This window comes from Phaseolus vulgaris, chromosome 8 (assembly GCF_051622355.1).
Source record: "Phaseolus vulgaris cultivar YP4 chromosome 8, ASM5162235v1, whole genome shotgun sequence".
NCBI lineage: Eukaryota > Viridiplantae > Streptophyta > Magnoliopsida > Fabales > Fabaceae > Phaseolus > Phaseolus vulgaris.
In genome coordinates, this window is record NC_143505.1 from 14,273,909 (window position 1) to 14,289,129 (window position 15,221).

At 34.6% G+C, this 15,221-nt stretch overlaps 2 protein-coding genes across 3 annotated transcripts; one reads left to right on the forward strand and one right to left on the reverse strand.

Moving 5' to 3' along the window:
• The first annotated feature begins 419 nt into the window (after positions 1-419).
• LOC137826356 (uncharacterized protein At5g02240) lies at positions 420-7,608 on the forward strand. The gene is made up of 7 exons (XM_068632293.2): positions 420-923; positions 2,200-2,471; positions 2,558-2,594; positions 2,703-2,800; positions 2,953-3,014; positions 7,035-7,158; positions 7,298-7,608. Exons 1-7 carry the CDS (start codon positions 647-649, stop codon positions 7,415-7,417), a joined length of 990 nt encoding a protein of 329 aa, XP_068488394.1. The 5' UTR covers positions 420-646; the 3' UTR covers positions 7,418-7,608.
• A 2,159-nt stretch (positions 7,609-9,767) lies between these two features.
• LOC137826357 (scarecrow-like protein 9) lies at positions 9,768-13,584 on the reverse strand. Of its 2 annotated transcripts, XM_068632297.2 has the most exons (4): positions 13,477-13,584; positions 10,744-13,092; positions 10,557-10,626; positions 9,768-10,282 (listed from the first exon to the last, which is right to left on the reverse strand). In XM_068632297.2, exon 2 carries the CDS (start codon positions 13,022-13,024, stop codon positions 10,814-10,816), a length of 2,211 nt encoding a protein of 736 aa, XP_068488398.1. In that variant the 5' UTR covers positions 13,025-13,092; positions 13,477-13,584; the 3' UTR covers positions 9,768-10,282; positions 10,557-10,626; positions 10,744-10,813. The 2 variants fall into 2 exon arrangements, with proteins under 2 accessions (XP_068488398.1, XP_068488396.1); XM_068632295.2 differs by lacking the exon at positions 10,557-10,626 and having other exon boundaries at positions 13,477-13,581.
• Positions 13,585-15,221: the final 1,637 nt, after the last annotated feature.

Below are 15,221 nucleotides of genomic sequence, written 5' to 3' on the forward strand. Positions count from 1 at the left end.
TTTTCAAAAACTATTTGTGTCAGTACTACACATGCCACTGGTTTCAGTACTAGCTATCCAGGGTAGACTTTAATTTGCTAAGCACAACACAATATAGGAACTGCAATTAAAATTTTTGAAATGTGAAATATGAGGCTACATGAAAAAAAATGAGATACAAAAAAAAATTCTACATTTTAAAGTTATGCAGATCAACCTGTTCCGACCTACACTTGACCCGCGCTACGAATTATACAAAACATGACTAAACGAGCCAACAGATTAAAATAAACAATCCGTCCTGCATTTTTTTTCAGAACTAACTCACGACCTGCCCACTTTTTCACCCCTCACACAATAAAAACATATTTATAAATAAAAAAATAAAATGGGTGACGTCATGGTGGGAGATAAGGGAAATGGATAAGAAAATCTGTAATGTAAGGAAAGTACACGTAAAAGGTATAACCTAATGTAACACACATTAAAGCTCAACGAATACTGAGGCGCGACAACCACCCCAACAGTGTCTGCTCTCCGAAGTGACCGTTGTTAACGTTGCCAAAGGTCGCATCATCCTTCCCTGTTCTAAAGTTCTAAACTTTTCTCCATTCTTTTCTTCTCTCACCTTCGCCATTATGCAACTGTGTCAACTACTCTGATAGATATGGCTACACGTGTTCCCTTTTTCTGCAATGCCACCTCCCTCAATCAATGCCATAAATATTGTGGGTTGTCACCGTCCCTTCCTCTACCGATTTCATCTTCCTCATTAAGGCTTCGCTCTCTCTCTCTTTCTTCTTCTTCTTCTTTGGGCGTCTTTTCTCTTGCGAAGAAGAGGAACGAGGAGGGTGTGAAGAGGGTGACGAGAGAATTCGGTGTTGTGGCCATGGCGGAGAGTGCCAAGAGTACCGTGCTTGTCACTGGAGCTGGTGGTCGCACAGGTAAGGTCTTTTTGGTTTGTGCTTTGATGGTATTTTTTTCTGAATTGTTGTTTTTTTTATTGGTATGAGACCAGAAAATGGTGTTTCGGGTGTTGCTTTTTTCAGTTTTTTGGGTTATGAAAAATAAAAGATGGTGGAGTTTAACGGTCTGTTGTATGCTTTCATGGGTATTGTTCAAATTCCGTTTTTTTTTCTTGCTCAGGAGAGAGAATTTAGGCTTTGTGAGTTTTGTTTCTTTAGGTGGATTGAGTATTTTTTACTCAGGCTTAATGTTGCTAACTTATCATGAACTGAGAAAATGCTTATTTTGTTTTATGAGTTGTGTTATTAGGCATGTGTTTACAGTGTGACTTTTTTAGATAAACTTATCATTTTTTTTTTCATTTTAGCCACAAAATGCCATTTTATTTTCTTATATATAATATTTATTCGTTTCACTCCTTATTGCATAAAATTTAAAAATCAGAAAATGAAAATAAAGTGACATTTTTGTAATTATAAAGGAAATACCATTTTCTCAAACTAAAAGTAAACACTGTCGAAAACTATTCTCAAGTTTCCATTTGGATTAAGGATTAATTTTTATTTTAAATTATTTGTTTTATTATAATATAAAAATAAATAATTATAAATGATATATATATATATTAAAATATAATTTTTATATATAATCTATTATTTTTTATAAAAAAATAATATATAATTAAACTTTCTACGCAATTAACTGATGAAAAGCATTGTTTTCCACCCTTTTTAATATTATGTTTTTCATTTTTCAACTTTCAACTTTACTTGCAATGTTTCTGTCTTAGCATTTCCACGCCTTGATCCAAAGAGCCTGTAAGAGATAAGGATGCACAGCAACCAATACACCATGATATGGTTTGACTCTTGCTGCTTTTCATTAAATTGAAGATTAGGATACAATGTAGAAAAAAGTATATTGTAATTGCACTTGTAAGTAGGAAATATAGACAAACGGTACAGTACTCAGCCTTCAGCTTGCTGATGGAAATCTATGATACTATGTTAAATCTATGATACTATGTTAAACTGGGCTTTCAAAGGCTTTGTTTTCAAAGAAGAGGATAATAGTATTTGGATTTGATTCTGATGCACCATTCTGATTTGAATAGGTATAGTGTATGGAATGTGGTGTGATCTACATATTACATAATATAAAATGTTCTGTTATATAAAGTGATTACGATTGTTGGCTGATGTTGGATAGTTACTGTGGTTTTACCAATAACTGAGAATTGATGTTACTTTTCAGGACAAATAGTTTACAAAAAATTGAAAGAAAGGCCAAACCAGTATGTGGCTAGAGGACTGGTTAGAACAGAAGAAAGCAAACAGAACATTGGTGCTGAAGATGACGTTTTTATTGGCGATATAAGGGATGCCGAAAGTATTATTCCTGCAATTCAGGGTATAGATGTTCTCATAATCCTCACAAGTGCAGTGCCACTGATAAAACCTGGGTTTGATCCAACGAAAGGACAAAGACCAGAGTTCTATTTTGATGATGGTGCATATCCTGAACAGGTACCGTTACAATTTTTGTCTTACTCTCAATTATTTTTAAATTTATCTCCTTTTTTATTCATATTTTAGTGGTTTGTGCCTATTAGGTTGACTGGATTGGGCAGAAAAATCAAATAGATGCCGGTGAGAATCCATGTCTTCTTTCCATTAACCATGGATTGTAAACTGTAATGCAGACTTTTTTTAGGTCTTGTAATAAACTGACACATGCTTGCAATATTGAAATTACAGCTAAGGCTGCTGGAGTGAAGCAGATTGTGTTGGTAGGGTCTATGGGTGGAACAGACCTTAACAATCCTTTGAATAGCTTGGGTAATGGAAATATATTGGTTAGTAATGTTTTCTTCTTTACTTCTGAATTCCCTCCTTCCATACATTCTGGCCTTGCTTTTATATGATTAGAGAGAGCTTGCAATTCATCTTAATGCCAAATGCAAGTTTGGTAAATGTATAGTATTTTTTACTTCTGTATTGATTGCAGGTTTGGAAAAGGAAGGCAGAGCAATATCTGGCTGATTCTGGCGTCCCATATACAATTATAAGGTACACCAGTTCTTGTCAGTATTGAGACATTTGACAGCTAGGTTTCTTCTGTATGAGTGCCTTTCAGTTGGAATAATGTATAATATTACTGACTGCTTGACTGTTACCTTAAATAAAATGTTGATACCTTCTGTCTCCATAACCTAAACTGCACCAGAAACACTATCAATCAACACTATAATGTTATCTTGATGCCTGGTTGTCTGGTAGAACACTTTTAAATTTTTGGTGTTAGTTTTTTTGAGAAAGAAAGAAAATGGTGATATGTTTAATTGTAAAACATCGATGTTAACAAATTGTGATCTCGAGCTTTTGTTGACAAGTGTTCAATTTGTACCTTGCTTGCATTTGCTTTTAAAGAATTCCTAAATAACAAATGATAGAATAGAAGTATCTTCTTTCGTAGTATATATTACTTAAGAGTTAGATATTTTAAAGCAAGGGGTACAGATTTGATGTCTGAAAAATAAGTAAAATTTGGAAGGACAAGAAAACAACACAATTCAATGATTCTTAGGAATCCACCTAAGATTTACAGAGTCAAAGATAAATTTGCAAGATGAAGTACCTAAGTGACAGCTTACAACCATCACCAAGGCACCTATTTATTTTATACTAGAAGTGCCTAAGAATGAATTATGCCTCTTTTTTGTATTCTTCTTTATTGACTACACACTTTTCCATCATTGGGAATGAGAAACTATTTTTTCCTAAAGAGACGTGACAAATAATTTCAAAGACTGATTGGAAGAGGACATGGAAAATGTATTAAAAATGCAGCTCTAGAATTCTCCGTAATTCTCCCCTGTTGAAAAATCTGGGGTCTTCTTTTCTTCTTCATTTGAAGCCAAATCTGAGACATTGAACTCTAAAAGGGCCATTAGCTCTGGGTCTGAGCTGCCTAAACCAGCCTTTGGAGTTTGTTCTTGTCAAAGATGAATATAAACAAAATCCCCTTGCTTGAAACTTGGTTTCCTAAATTTATCAGCTTTCTTTACTTTTATTTTGTTGAAAAATATTAAGTCAAACCTCGTAGTGTAGCCATTGAATTTCTTTCCCTGTATTTTCAGTATCATTAGTTGGAATAGGAGCCAAGTCTAGCAGGCTAAAAGGATTAGAATAGGTCTGTAACGACCTCAAATAGACTTTTACTGAATTTCTTGCTTTGAAATCAATTGCAGGAAATTCTGCCTTTTGAAATTGAAACCCCTTTGTCAACATTCCACTCATTAGTGATCTTGATAAATCACCCATACTTCAGTGGCTACTTTTGTTTGCCTGTGAGTTTGTGGCTGATGGGAGGAACTGAATTGTAGTTTCTTCCATAGAGTTTGCTAAAAATGAATCATAAAATTCACAGCATATTTGAACTTTTGGGGCTGATGGGAGGAACTGAATTGTAGTTTCTTCCATAGAGTTTGCTAAAAATGAATCATAAAATTCACAGCATATTTGAACTTTTGTTGCATTGAGCTTCTGGCAATCCTACCATGAAATCAATATTGGCATCTTCCCATGGTGGAAAAGAATCAACCAGACGTGGGTATAAAGCATACAGTTGTATTTTGAGCATGTATGGTGATGTGACGAGTAAGACATCACTTTCTGTGCCTGGTAACAGCAAAACCATGCTAGGCCAATAAGATTTTGCTTGAATAACAGAAACAGCCCAAACTAGCCTCAAGAACTCCACTATGTGCTGTTAACATTATTGTTTCACATGATGAACGTTGCGGAACAAACAATCCATTATTTTTGAGAAGGAACTCATTTTGTAAAGAGGAATTCTTAGAAGTTCTTTAGAGCTTTCACTCCAAATCTCCTAAAAATATAGGTCGTCTTCTAAGAGTTCCATAAAAACTTTGTTACAGATTCCACTTTGACTAACTAATAATAAGGTTCAAGTAGTGTACATAGAGAGAAACCTTCACTCACAAGGAGATTTTGTGGGTTTAGTTAGGTCCAAACTCAAATTTTAAGATAGTATTAGACATATTCCAGTGATTTGTCAGCCACCTGCTATCATTATAAGACCACCCGTAGCTATTCAGTCTTGCAAATTTTTTGCTCAAAATGGCCAATATGAGAGTGTGTTAGAGATCTGGTCGACTAATAATAAGGCAGAAGTAGTTACATTAGTGTGGGACAACCCTCACCTCACCAGTTTTGACAAGGTATGATCAAATTGATTTTGATTACCCACCATGTGCGTGCTGATCACAAAGGAATTGGCTTCTTTTCATAACTTTTATTAATGTGTATACAATGTTTTGGTAATGCCCAAAAATCTCACATAGCTAAGAAGTTGAGTCAAAGGGTTATTTATATACATCTTTCTTTTTTAATCCATCGAGACACCTTTTGAAGACAAAATTGTGATGGAGCCACTGAGCTCCAAAACAAACAATACTTCAGGTGCTGTAATTGACCTTAAGCAAATACTCTTTCCCCTTATCCCTTGATTGGGGGACTTATTTTTAGTAGTTACATTAGTGTGGGAAAACCCTTGGCTTACCAGTGTTGACTAAGCATTATCAAATTGATTTTGAGTACCAACCTTGTATTGATAAAAAAAGGAATAGGCTTGAGGGAACTCTACCCTCTTTTCATGACTTTTATTGATCTTAAGCTGTTCATTGATGAACAACTTTTGAAACGAAATCATGCCTCTAGTTTGTCAACACTTGACTGATAGAATAGAATTCCTTGGCATAGATTATCATGCCTCTAGTTCGTCAAAACTTGACGAATAGAATAGAATTCCTTGTCATAGATTGAATGGATTCTCCTTGAAACATCCAATTTCTCGCTGAAGTAGGAAAATTATTTCCCTTCTTGAGAAGGAACATTACCAATTCACAAATGTTTAGCCTCAACTCCAAAGACTTTGTTGAAGTCCAATATTTCATGAATGGGTGCTTTTATCATTCTCTCGTTTAATCAATTTGAAACTTATATGCCTGAGTCCCTTACATGTTTCTCCTTTTAAGCATTTTGTTATAAGGAGCAACATTTGTGCTAAAGACTGATATGGATTGCTGCTAGATAGATATTTTGGCCATGAAAGGCCTGAACTTCTTGAAGAGAATTGGGTGAAGGCCACAGTATAATAGCCTGAACCTTAGTTGGATCTATGCTAATTCCTTGCAAGATATTCACAGTCTATGAAAGTTACCTTACCTTTCTTTGCTAAAAAGGCACTTCTTGAGATTTGCACATGCATGCAAGCTATGTCCATCTAGTACCTTAGAAACTTTTCAAATACACTATCTATGTGCTTCTAGGATTTTGCTATGGATCATTGGAAAGAAAATTGGAAGAAAGAGAAGTAAACATACAACTCAATGCACCTTCATGTAAGATAGAGATGTTTTGGAAACTATTAGCCACCCTTATACTTCTAATGGACGACAAACAAAGTATTATATGTATAAAAATTATATATTACATGGTAATGTTACTCTATCACTCTAATTATACGCAAGTATAAAAATGTGATAATTCTTTAGTCTCAAGGATACACAATCTAATAAAGATTGTCCTACGATCACTCCTACAATAGTAGGAAAACATGAATTTTTGCTATAGACTAAATCTAGTCTAAAGAGCCGATGACAAACATGCTTCTCTAGAATTCTCCATCAATCATGTGACTAGTTGAGTTTTTTGATGAATAGCTACTCTTTCACTATCTCACTAAATCATGTCATGGTCCATTCTATGTCTAAAGCTTCAAATAAGACTATTTATCTCAAGTGCAGGAACAATGTGACGAGAAAATCATTTTAAATTTGACTGTCTGGTGCTTAGCACTTTACATGTAATCAGATCTGGTTTTGTGCATATTACATTTAATTACATGGTTACTTTCTTCAATATCATTTTGATATTTAGATGGAACATGTTTTCACTATTCACCTTTCTAATGAGAATATTAGTCTTTATGGACATACTAAGTTTTTTTTTCTTTCTCTCTCTTTTTTAACTTTCCAATCTTACACACTTTCTGTACCGAGTCAGGGCTGGTGGTTTGCAAGACAAAGATGGAGGACTTAGAGAACTACTTGTAGGGAAGGATGATGAGCTTCTCAAGACTGAAACCAGAACCATAAGTAGAGCTGATGTTGCTGAAGTCTGTATTCAGGTATATTATTTATATCATTTACTTTGCATGGAAACAGTTGTCATCCCACTACCCGACTCCAAAATAAAATATTTCACCATTTTTTAATTACTTCTCAAATCTCAGATTTTGATGCCCTTTCGTTCAATTGGTTTAACAGGCACTAAATTATGAGGAGGCCAAATTCAAGGCATTTGACTTGGCATCAAAACCTGAGGGAGCAGGTTCAGCAACAAAGGACTTTAAGGCTTTATTTTCCCAGATCACTACTCGGTTTTAATTTTGAATGTTGTTATCATGATCCATAGATCCTTCTTGTCTGCATTTGGGATTGAACCAAAGCATATTTACTTTATGTCTAGGCAATATAGTAAAGAATTGTTTTAATGCAAATTATAGACTTCACTAGCACTGCACGCCTTGAGAAAAACAAATGTCTACTAATCAGCGGATCATGTCACTTTCATGTTATCTCGTGTAATGTTTGCAATTCTTCCTAGTATATTGCTGAAAGTTTCAATTGCATGATATTATAAAAATATAAAAGCAGTTTTCATGGGAACAAAACTGAACTGTCTGTATCTCCAGTCTTCTGATGTTTCCTGGTTTGCAACAGTAACGAACTTACTAGAAAATGCAGTCCTGATAATCATCATCATCATTATTATTATTATTAGATTAATCTAATCATTTTGCACCTGTAGTTGTGCCTTCATTTAAAGTTTTAATAACTATACGAGCATAAGTTTTGTGCAAGTTCAATCCTCATTATCAATTAGGTTTTGATACCTGGTGAGAACACTAGAGAAAAAGGTTTCTGGGTCAATGGTGAATTTGGTCTATGAATGTCTGAGGTGCTGTAAACATACAACAATTAAATTCTGTTAATTTTTGTTGAACTATTTTATCACTAAATTGAAATTAAATGTTACTGTCATTAAGTTATTGTATTAAGGGGTCAATTTACAACTTTTTACAGAGATTAAATTATGTTTTTTTTTTTAATTTTTTTAAGAGATTTAGAGGTTTATTTTTGCATAGGCATAACATTTAAAATGAGAACTGATGAAGTAAATAAGTAGGTAAATCTTATTATTTACTAAGATAATTGCAATCCGATCTCTTTGTTGGAAGCACATGCACTTCAACACTGCCACTAGGGGCACACGTGCCCTCCAATTTGAGTGACAAGAGAATGCATCTGTTAGAATCTTAGTTGCCATTATTCAAATAAAAGTTGACTTTGAAAGAAGTGATTATTTTTAAGTTTTTCCCTGAATAAAGTTTATTTGAGTGGAGGATTTTCTAAATTTTCACCAACGCACAATCACTCTTCAAAACTGATTTTTGCTCCACCAAATAAATAAAATAAATAAGATGATGAAATGAAAAATGAGTTCATCCCAATTATAAAATAAAAAAATGCTTCCACTATTTCATTCTGTTTCAATCCAAAAACATTGAAACCCAATCATTATTGGAAGGAGGCAGTGTTATAAATATAAAAACATTGCAATCCAAAAAGGAATTGAAACCTACCAAAATTTCTTTTGCAAAATCATTGTTTGACGCACTATAGTATGTCAAGTAAATTTATCAATCAAGCATGTCTCTGTTCCATCAAAATGGACAAAGAATAATCAAACCTTTTCCATGGAAGAATTTTCCTGGTATACAAACCAACCTCGTTGTTTGTTGACTTACATCACATCTTTGCAATTTCTTTTCCTTCTCTTACTTGTACTTGTGTTGGTAATAAACTTCAACATACTTTAGTAAGTTTAACTTTTAAGAATTGTGTAAAAACAAATTTTTAAGCATTATTAGGATTTCTTTTACAATATCATTACTTCACAATCACCCTAGCTAGTACCTTTTAAGTAGCTTTTATGAAAATTAACAACTTCATTATACGTACAGTAATTGACAATTTATAATTGAATGACAATATTTGTATTTAATCAAATTCTGAAAACAAACATGCTATTATTAACTTATTTAAATCACTTTACTTTTAACAGTGCGTTTGAATATGAAGTTACTATTAGTTGTTTTTGTTTTTGGTGCAGTAATTTGCTGAGACACGAATCATACATTATTAATCTAAACACACTAAACTCACATCCTTTAACGTTACAGATTCTTCTAATAGAATCACCTTTTCGTCTTTGTTTAGATTTTGTTTGGTATAAGAAATAGAAAGAGGGAAGAAGAGAGTAAAAGCATCACATCTGGCACTTTCTCTCTTCTGATCTCTTATTTCACCTCCAATCCACCCGAAAATGAAATGAACGTCTATAATTTTCCTTAGAAAATAGTTTTGATTCTTGCAACACATTCGACTCACCTTGCTTGTAAAACATATAAGAACCTTTCCAAAGACAAAAAGGAAAAAAGTTCAATTCCTCATGTGAATCTTCAAAAGCCGCCGCATCAAACACAAGGGGTCCCCTGCTACGAGGTCCACCACTATATAATGTTCTATACCATTAGGGTTGCAAGCATTAACAATCAACTTTCTTTTAGTCCACTATGATTGTTTAAAGTTTGACATTATGTTCAAACACTTTTATTGACACGGCAACACAAGGTGCAACACTATATAGTTCAGACAGTTATACAAGGGCAAGGAATCAAAACTAAGTCCTTAACAAATTGTAAAAGCAGAATGTATAAAATAGAGTTTCTTCTGATGCACTTTCAATAGCTACAAGTTACAAGAATGCGCCAGTGGTGAAAGGTTTCAATAAAGTCCTAGGAACGTCTTCAAATCATCGTGCCACCACTGTTCTAAAGAACAACTTTCATCAGCTATCCACCAAAGGGAAAGCCAAATGGTGAATTGTGAATGATGAATGGTGACCAACTATAGATTTAAGTACAGGTCCAAATAAGTAGTAAATGTAAACCTCAAATGAAATCATACATTGAGAAAATGTTTCTCCAGTAATAATTCAACAAGGAAAATCTGTACCAGTAACAGTGTTCAAATTTCTAAGTAGAGGGCTCCACCACCCAATATGGGTCAAATGTCGAAACAAGTCTTCATAAGCAAATGAGAAGAGGTCCAATTGCAGCATCTTCTAAGCTAAGTGGACCTAGTCAAACTTTTGCCTTTGGCAGCTGGAATAGCAACACGAACCATCTGGTGTGCAACATGTATTTCTCCCAAAGTAAATATTCCATTAATTGTTAGGAGGGAAATACATAAGCTATTATCTTCAGTTAAGTAGTAAAGTATCAAATATTAAAGTAGAAAGCTCAAAATGAGTAACAGCAATAATTGGTCTTGTTACATGCTAGATTCATCCGCCACTTTATATTGAATCATGATCACAAGACAGCCCTCACGTTAACTATCATAAAACAGAATTTATAATGATCTATAGGAGAATAACATGGATTATCTACTTGCATACCAGGCTATTCAGAAACCATGTTTTCTCCCACTGAACTCACAGACTGAACCCTTACTTTTTATCTTGAACCCTATATTGGACACACCATGAACAATTATCAAATTGAAGTTAGTTCAAGATGTATCAAACAACAACGACATAAACCAGTATTGTTGAACAGAACTGACAAAGGGGATAATAAAAGTACCTGAGCTCGTCAAGAGTCGAACTAACTTGCAAAGCCCTAGTGAGATGCACACATGTACCATCTTGGTCAGTCATGCTGGTTTCCAACAAGAAAGGGCATAAACAATTCGCCCCTTCCAACCTTGTAACAACCACTGGCTATCTTCATCAATAACAAAATCCTTGTGGTAGCTAGTTGATACTTTCTCTATTGCCCTCTTTACTAAAGCATGTTCAAAAGATTGTTGTGAAAATCCAGCCCTAAGAATCCGGGCTTGCCACTGCCTATAAGTCTCTGGCCTCTCTACTCTCTCACAGCCTTCACAAGCTATGACATTCAATGCTTCCCTGCCAAATATCTCTTTCTCAATTAGCATCCTCTCCCAATCCTCTTGAGGCACAATAGTTTCAAGCATGTCAAAAAGTGAAGAGTAGTGAAACAGTGCCTCCCTGAATCGAGTAACAAAAAAAGGCGCATTAAAGGCCCCGTTAGTAATGCCATGAATGAATAAATCCGGGTTGATCTTCCTTATCAAACTGAGGAATTTGTTCCTTGGACTGTCCACAAGCACAGATTCATCAAGCACATTTTTACCGCGATAAAAACAGGTAACAACGAGGTACTCATCCCTATCAATCTTTAGTTCCTCAAGCTGAACTGTTTCCCACTTTTTTGCTATAGCATTATACTCAAATGGCACCTTAAATATTTCAGCATAAGCTGCCAAGCGGCGTCCAGTTTCTACAATTCTCTCAGCAGGCCTGAAACCAGGTTGTGGGAAGTCTATTCCTGTAATTCGAAGTTTAGGTGGTCCTCCAACTGCTAAGGAAAGTCTCTGAATAAAATTAGGCCACTGGAAACCATAAAGGATACCAAAATCTATAACATGGACCCTTGCTGAATTTGAGGAAGATGTCCTTATAGTGATATTAGAGACAAAACTAGCCATCTTCCTAAAAGGGCAAGCAGCAAGATAAAGATGATAGGCCTTCAGAAAATCAGCAGCTGATGTTCTTTTGCTAACAAGTCCTTTATAAATTTGGCTACCAGTACCAGCCAAGCGCGCTTCAAGGCCATCAGCAAAGATGTGAGCCAACCTCTGATTTCCATCCCCAAAAGGGTTTGAGTGTTTCCTGATCCGCTTTAGAAACTCATGTGCGCCATTATAGTCATCTGCTGCAACAGCTTGTGCACAAAGAACCAAAAGTGTTCTCAAATCAACCACTTCCTTTTTCCCACTTTGTTTCTTACTACGTCCCTTGCCACTGTTGGAAGCCTTTGATTTACCATTTGACAGTGCTGTCTTATCACTCTTAGTTTGCAAAGCCTCACGACGGGCCATAAAAAGCTTCCTGCCATCCCCTAAACTATGAAGCAGGATTGCATCCATAGAAGTTGATGGCAATGTAGGTTCGGAGAAAATTGCAGCTTGCTTGCTGCTTCTATTTTCTTCATCATCCGCCTCTTCCCCAAGATGATGTTTCCTTACTTTGGACCCAGCAAGAAAAGAATCCCCCACATCCTTCTCCACCTTAACTGACAATTCAGCACTCCCCATTTTAGGCTCTAGTTTTGAAAAATTAGCCGCACCCAAATTAGCAAAGAGCCCAATTCCACTTGGAAGAAACTTGCTAGCTTCCTCAACACCCTTCTGAAATTGCAAAATGGATTGACTCTCACTGTTCAGATCAGGAACCTGGAGAATACTGCTTGGAGAGTCCACAGGTCCTTCCACACTACTTATGACACTATTTGAAGAGCTACAAGATGACTGTGAAATGCTATTGCCTCGTAAATTATGGTTAGGAAATTCTCCCAAATTTTGACGAAAATTTGTTAAAATACTACTGAGATCACCATCATTGTAAGAACAAGTACCATAATTTTCAGAGAAATTACGATCCCCAACCCCACCATCTGGATCAACAGGACTTGGATTTTCTAAAAGCGAAGAAGGGTACTTTTCTCCTATCACCTCATAGAATGATCTCTCGGCAATTTGAAGATCTAAAGAGTCATGCAACATGCATGTCTTATCTTCCATGTCTTCCTCCATAAGGATCTGACTGATGTAGCTCAAAATTGCATCAGAAAATTCACATTCTTCCGGAGAAGGTTCCTCGTGACTTAAAACAGAGGATGCAGAAGGCGTCTTATTAGGCACTAGATTGGATTGAAGGTAACCAAATTCCCTACTTTGATCAAAGAAATCATTTTCAAATCTCTGATTTCCTAACCGGACTTCATTAGAGGGACCACTAAACCCACAAATACGTGGATCCATGAGGACTAATCTTTGCATAAAAACTCAAACTTTAGTCCTCAAACAACTCCAATAAACAACCCTTCTTCTCGTCTCTTCTGAAAGTCCTTCAGAAACCAAAACAGAAGCATCAAAACACAAACCTTTAAACCAAATCCTCTAAACACGTGTCATGACTTTCAAGTGTGTCAGTCTATGCACAAAAGAACAAGAAGAGTAAAACAAAATGGAGAAACAGATAGAGTTCACCAAAACCATCAAACAAGGCAAAACAAAACAAAAAACATGAAAAAAAAGAGTCACCACACAGTAGACGAGACCAAGACGCTGCGTTCAAAGACGAGGCTCGACAATTGGAAGAAAATCAAGAAACACAGAGATAAACGAAAAAGAAAAAAAAAACAATAAAAGTCATACACAAATGGTGAAGTTGCAACAAAAAGCAGAAAAACAAAGAAGTTACAACCCAGAAGAGAGACAAAGTTGTTTACCTCGTTGGAGACCCACCAGAACACTAGTTCCGAGAGAAAGCATCAGAGGGAGAGAAAGAGGAGAGAGAGAAGAAAAGAGAGCGCGAAAAGGTTATGCCAAGGAATAATATATATATATATATATATATATATATAATTGCTTTAACTATATAAGAAGAGTTATCTTAAACAAAAAAGTACCTATTGCTTCCAAAAAATTATTCATTTGTGAATTTTTGAGCAATCTAAACACTCAGCAAATAATTAGAAAAAATATAAATATATATTTGGTGTAGAGAAAATAAAAGAGAAAAGAAAAATAAAATATGGAACTAATTATTTATTTTGACTCTTTTTTTCAACACTTCTAATAAAAAACTTTTAACAGATAATGAACAAGGGGAGAAGCTACCTTAATCATGGACAACATAAAGACTAGGCAAAGCAGCACATTTCCACACAAGTCATCTCTTCATGTATATTTTTATTAAATAATAAAATTTTGTTTTTATTTTCACTCACTCTTTCTTCTACTTTCTTTCTTCTTGACCTAACATCTTTTAGTGTCTAAAATGAAAAAGTATTGAGTAGATCTTTGTTAGAATTAGTGTATTATTTTATTTTCTCTTATTTTTTCATCAAATACTTCTAGCTTTTCTTTTATTTTTGACATTTTGACTCCTCATATTATTTTCCTCTCTAGCATTCCACACATAAAGGTACAAAAAGTTATATAAAAGAGAGGAAGAGAGAGAAAATGTGGTGGGGTAGGGGAAAAGGGTAGAAGCAATGATAGCCGTTGATTGTTGTGATGAAAGGAAATAGGAGAAAAGTGAAAGATGATGTTGTGGAATTGCATGAAGGTTGAAAGGCCATGAGAGGGAGACACATATAGCGCAAACTGTGGGGACTCCAATGTTCTTGTCTCTTACTCTAACCTTCAATAATACTTTATTCATTTTTCTTATTCCCTTCATTTATACACTATAATTTTCACCTTCTGACTTTTCATGCCTTTCTATTATATAAATCATAACTACAAATAGTGCTCTACCATCCACGAGCTAATATTCTGCTCAAACCAGACACACCATTCAAGAGACTTATCTTTTTTAATGTTTTCTACTTTTATTACGGGCATAACAAGTGTCTATGCTTGTGTTTGTGTATGGATAGTGCGTGTGTTAAAAGATTAGGTGCTCAGAAGATGAAAGAGGTTTTGCATTAGTTTTATACAAGGTAGGTGTGCATAACCACTCTAATATAAGGAAATGAGCATGAATATTCAATATGTTTTTAATATATCAAGTGTTAGTTTATGATGGATCGTGTTTAATACATGTTTTTTAAATAATATTGAATAAAATATTATATTATTAATTCGAGATGTGGTTGAAGGTTCTCTCATTTTAATGACAATGCTCTAATGGTAATTTGTGATGTGTGACTCTTGAGAGTGTGATTTAATTTATATAGATGTATGTGTTATATATGTATTATAGTATCTAATGCTTAAAGAAAATGAATATTATAAATGGTAGCATGAGATATGTTATATTGTAAACTTGGTATATACTATTTTCAGGAAACTTTTATAATTCAAGGTTGTGGTAATATTTTATATAAAATTACTAGTGAGTGTGAGCCTATATATTTATATATAGGCTTGGTATTAGAGTAATTAATTTGTTATCTTACTTGTAAAACTATGAAGCAAATTAACTAAAAAAATTACCAATTAAATTATGAAAAAGTTTTTCCAAAAT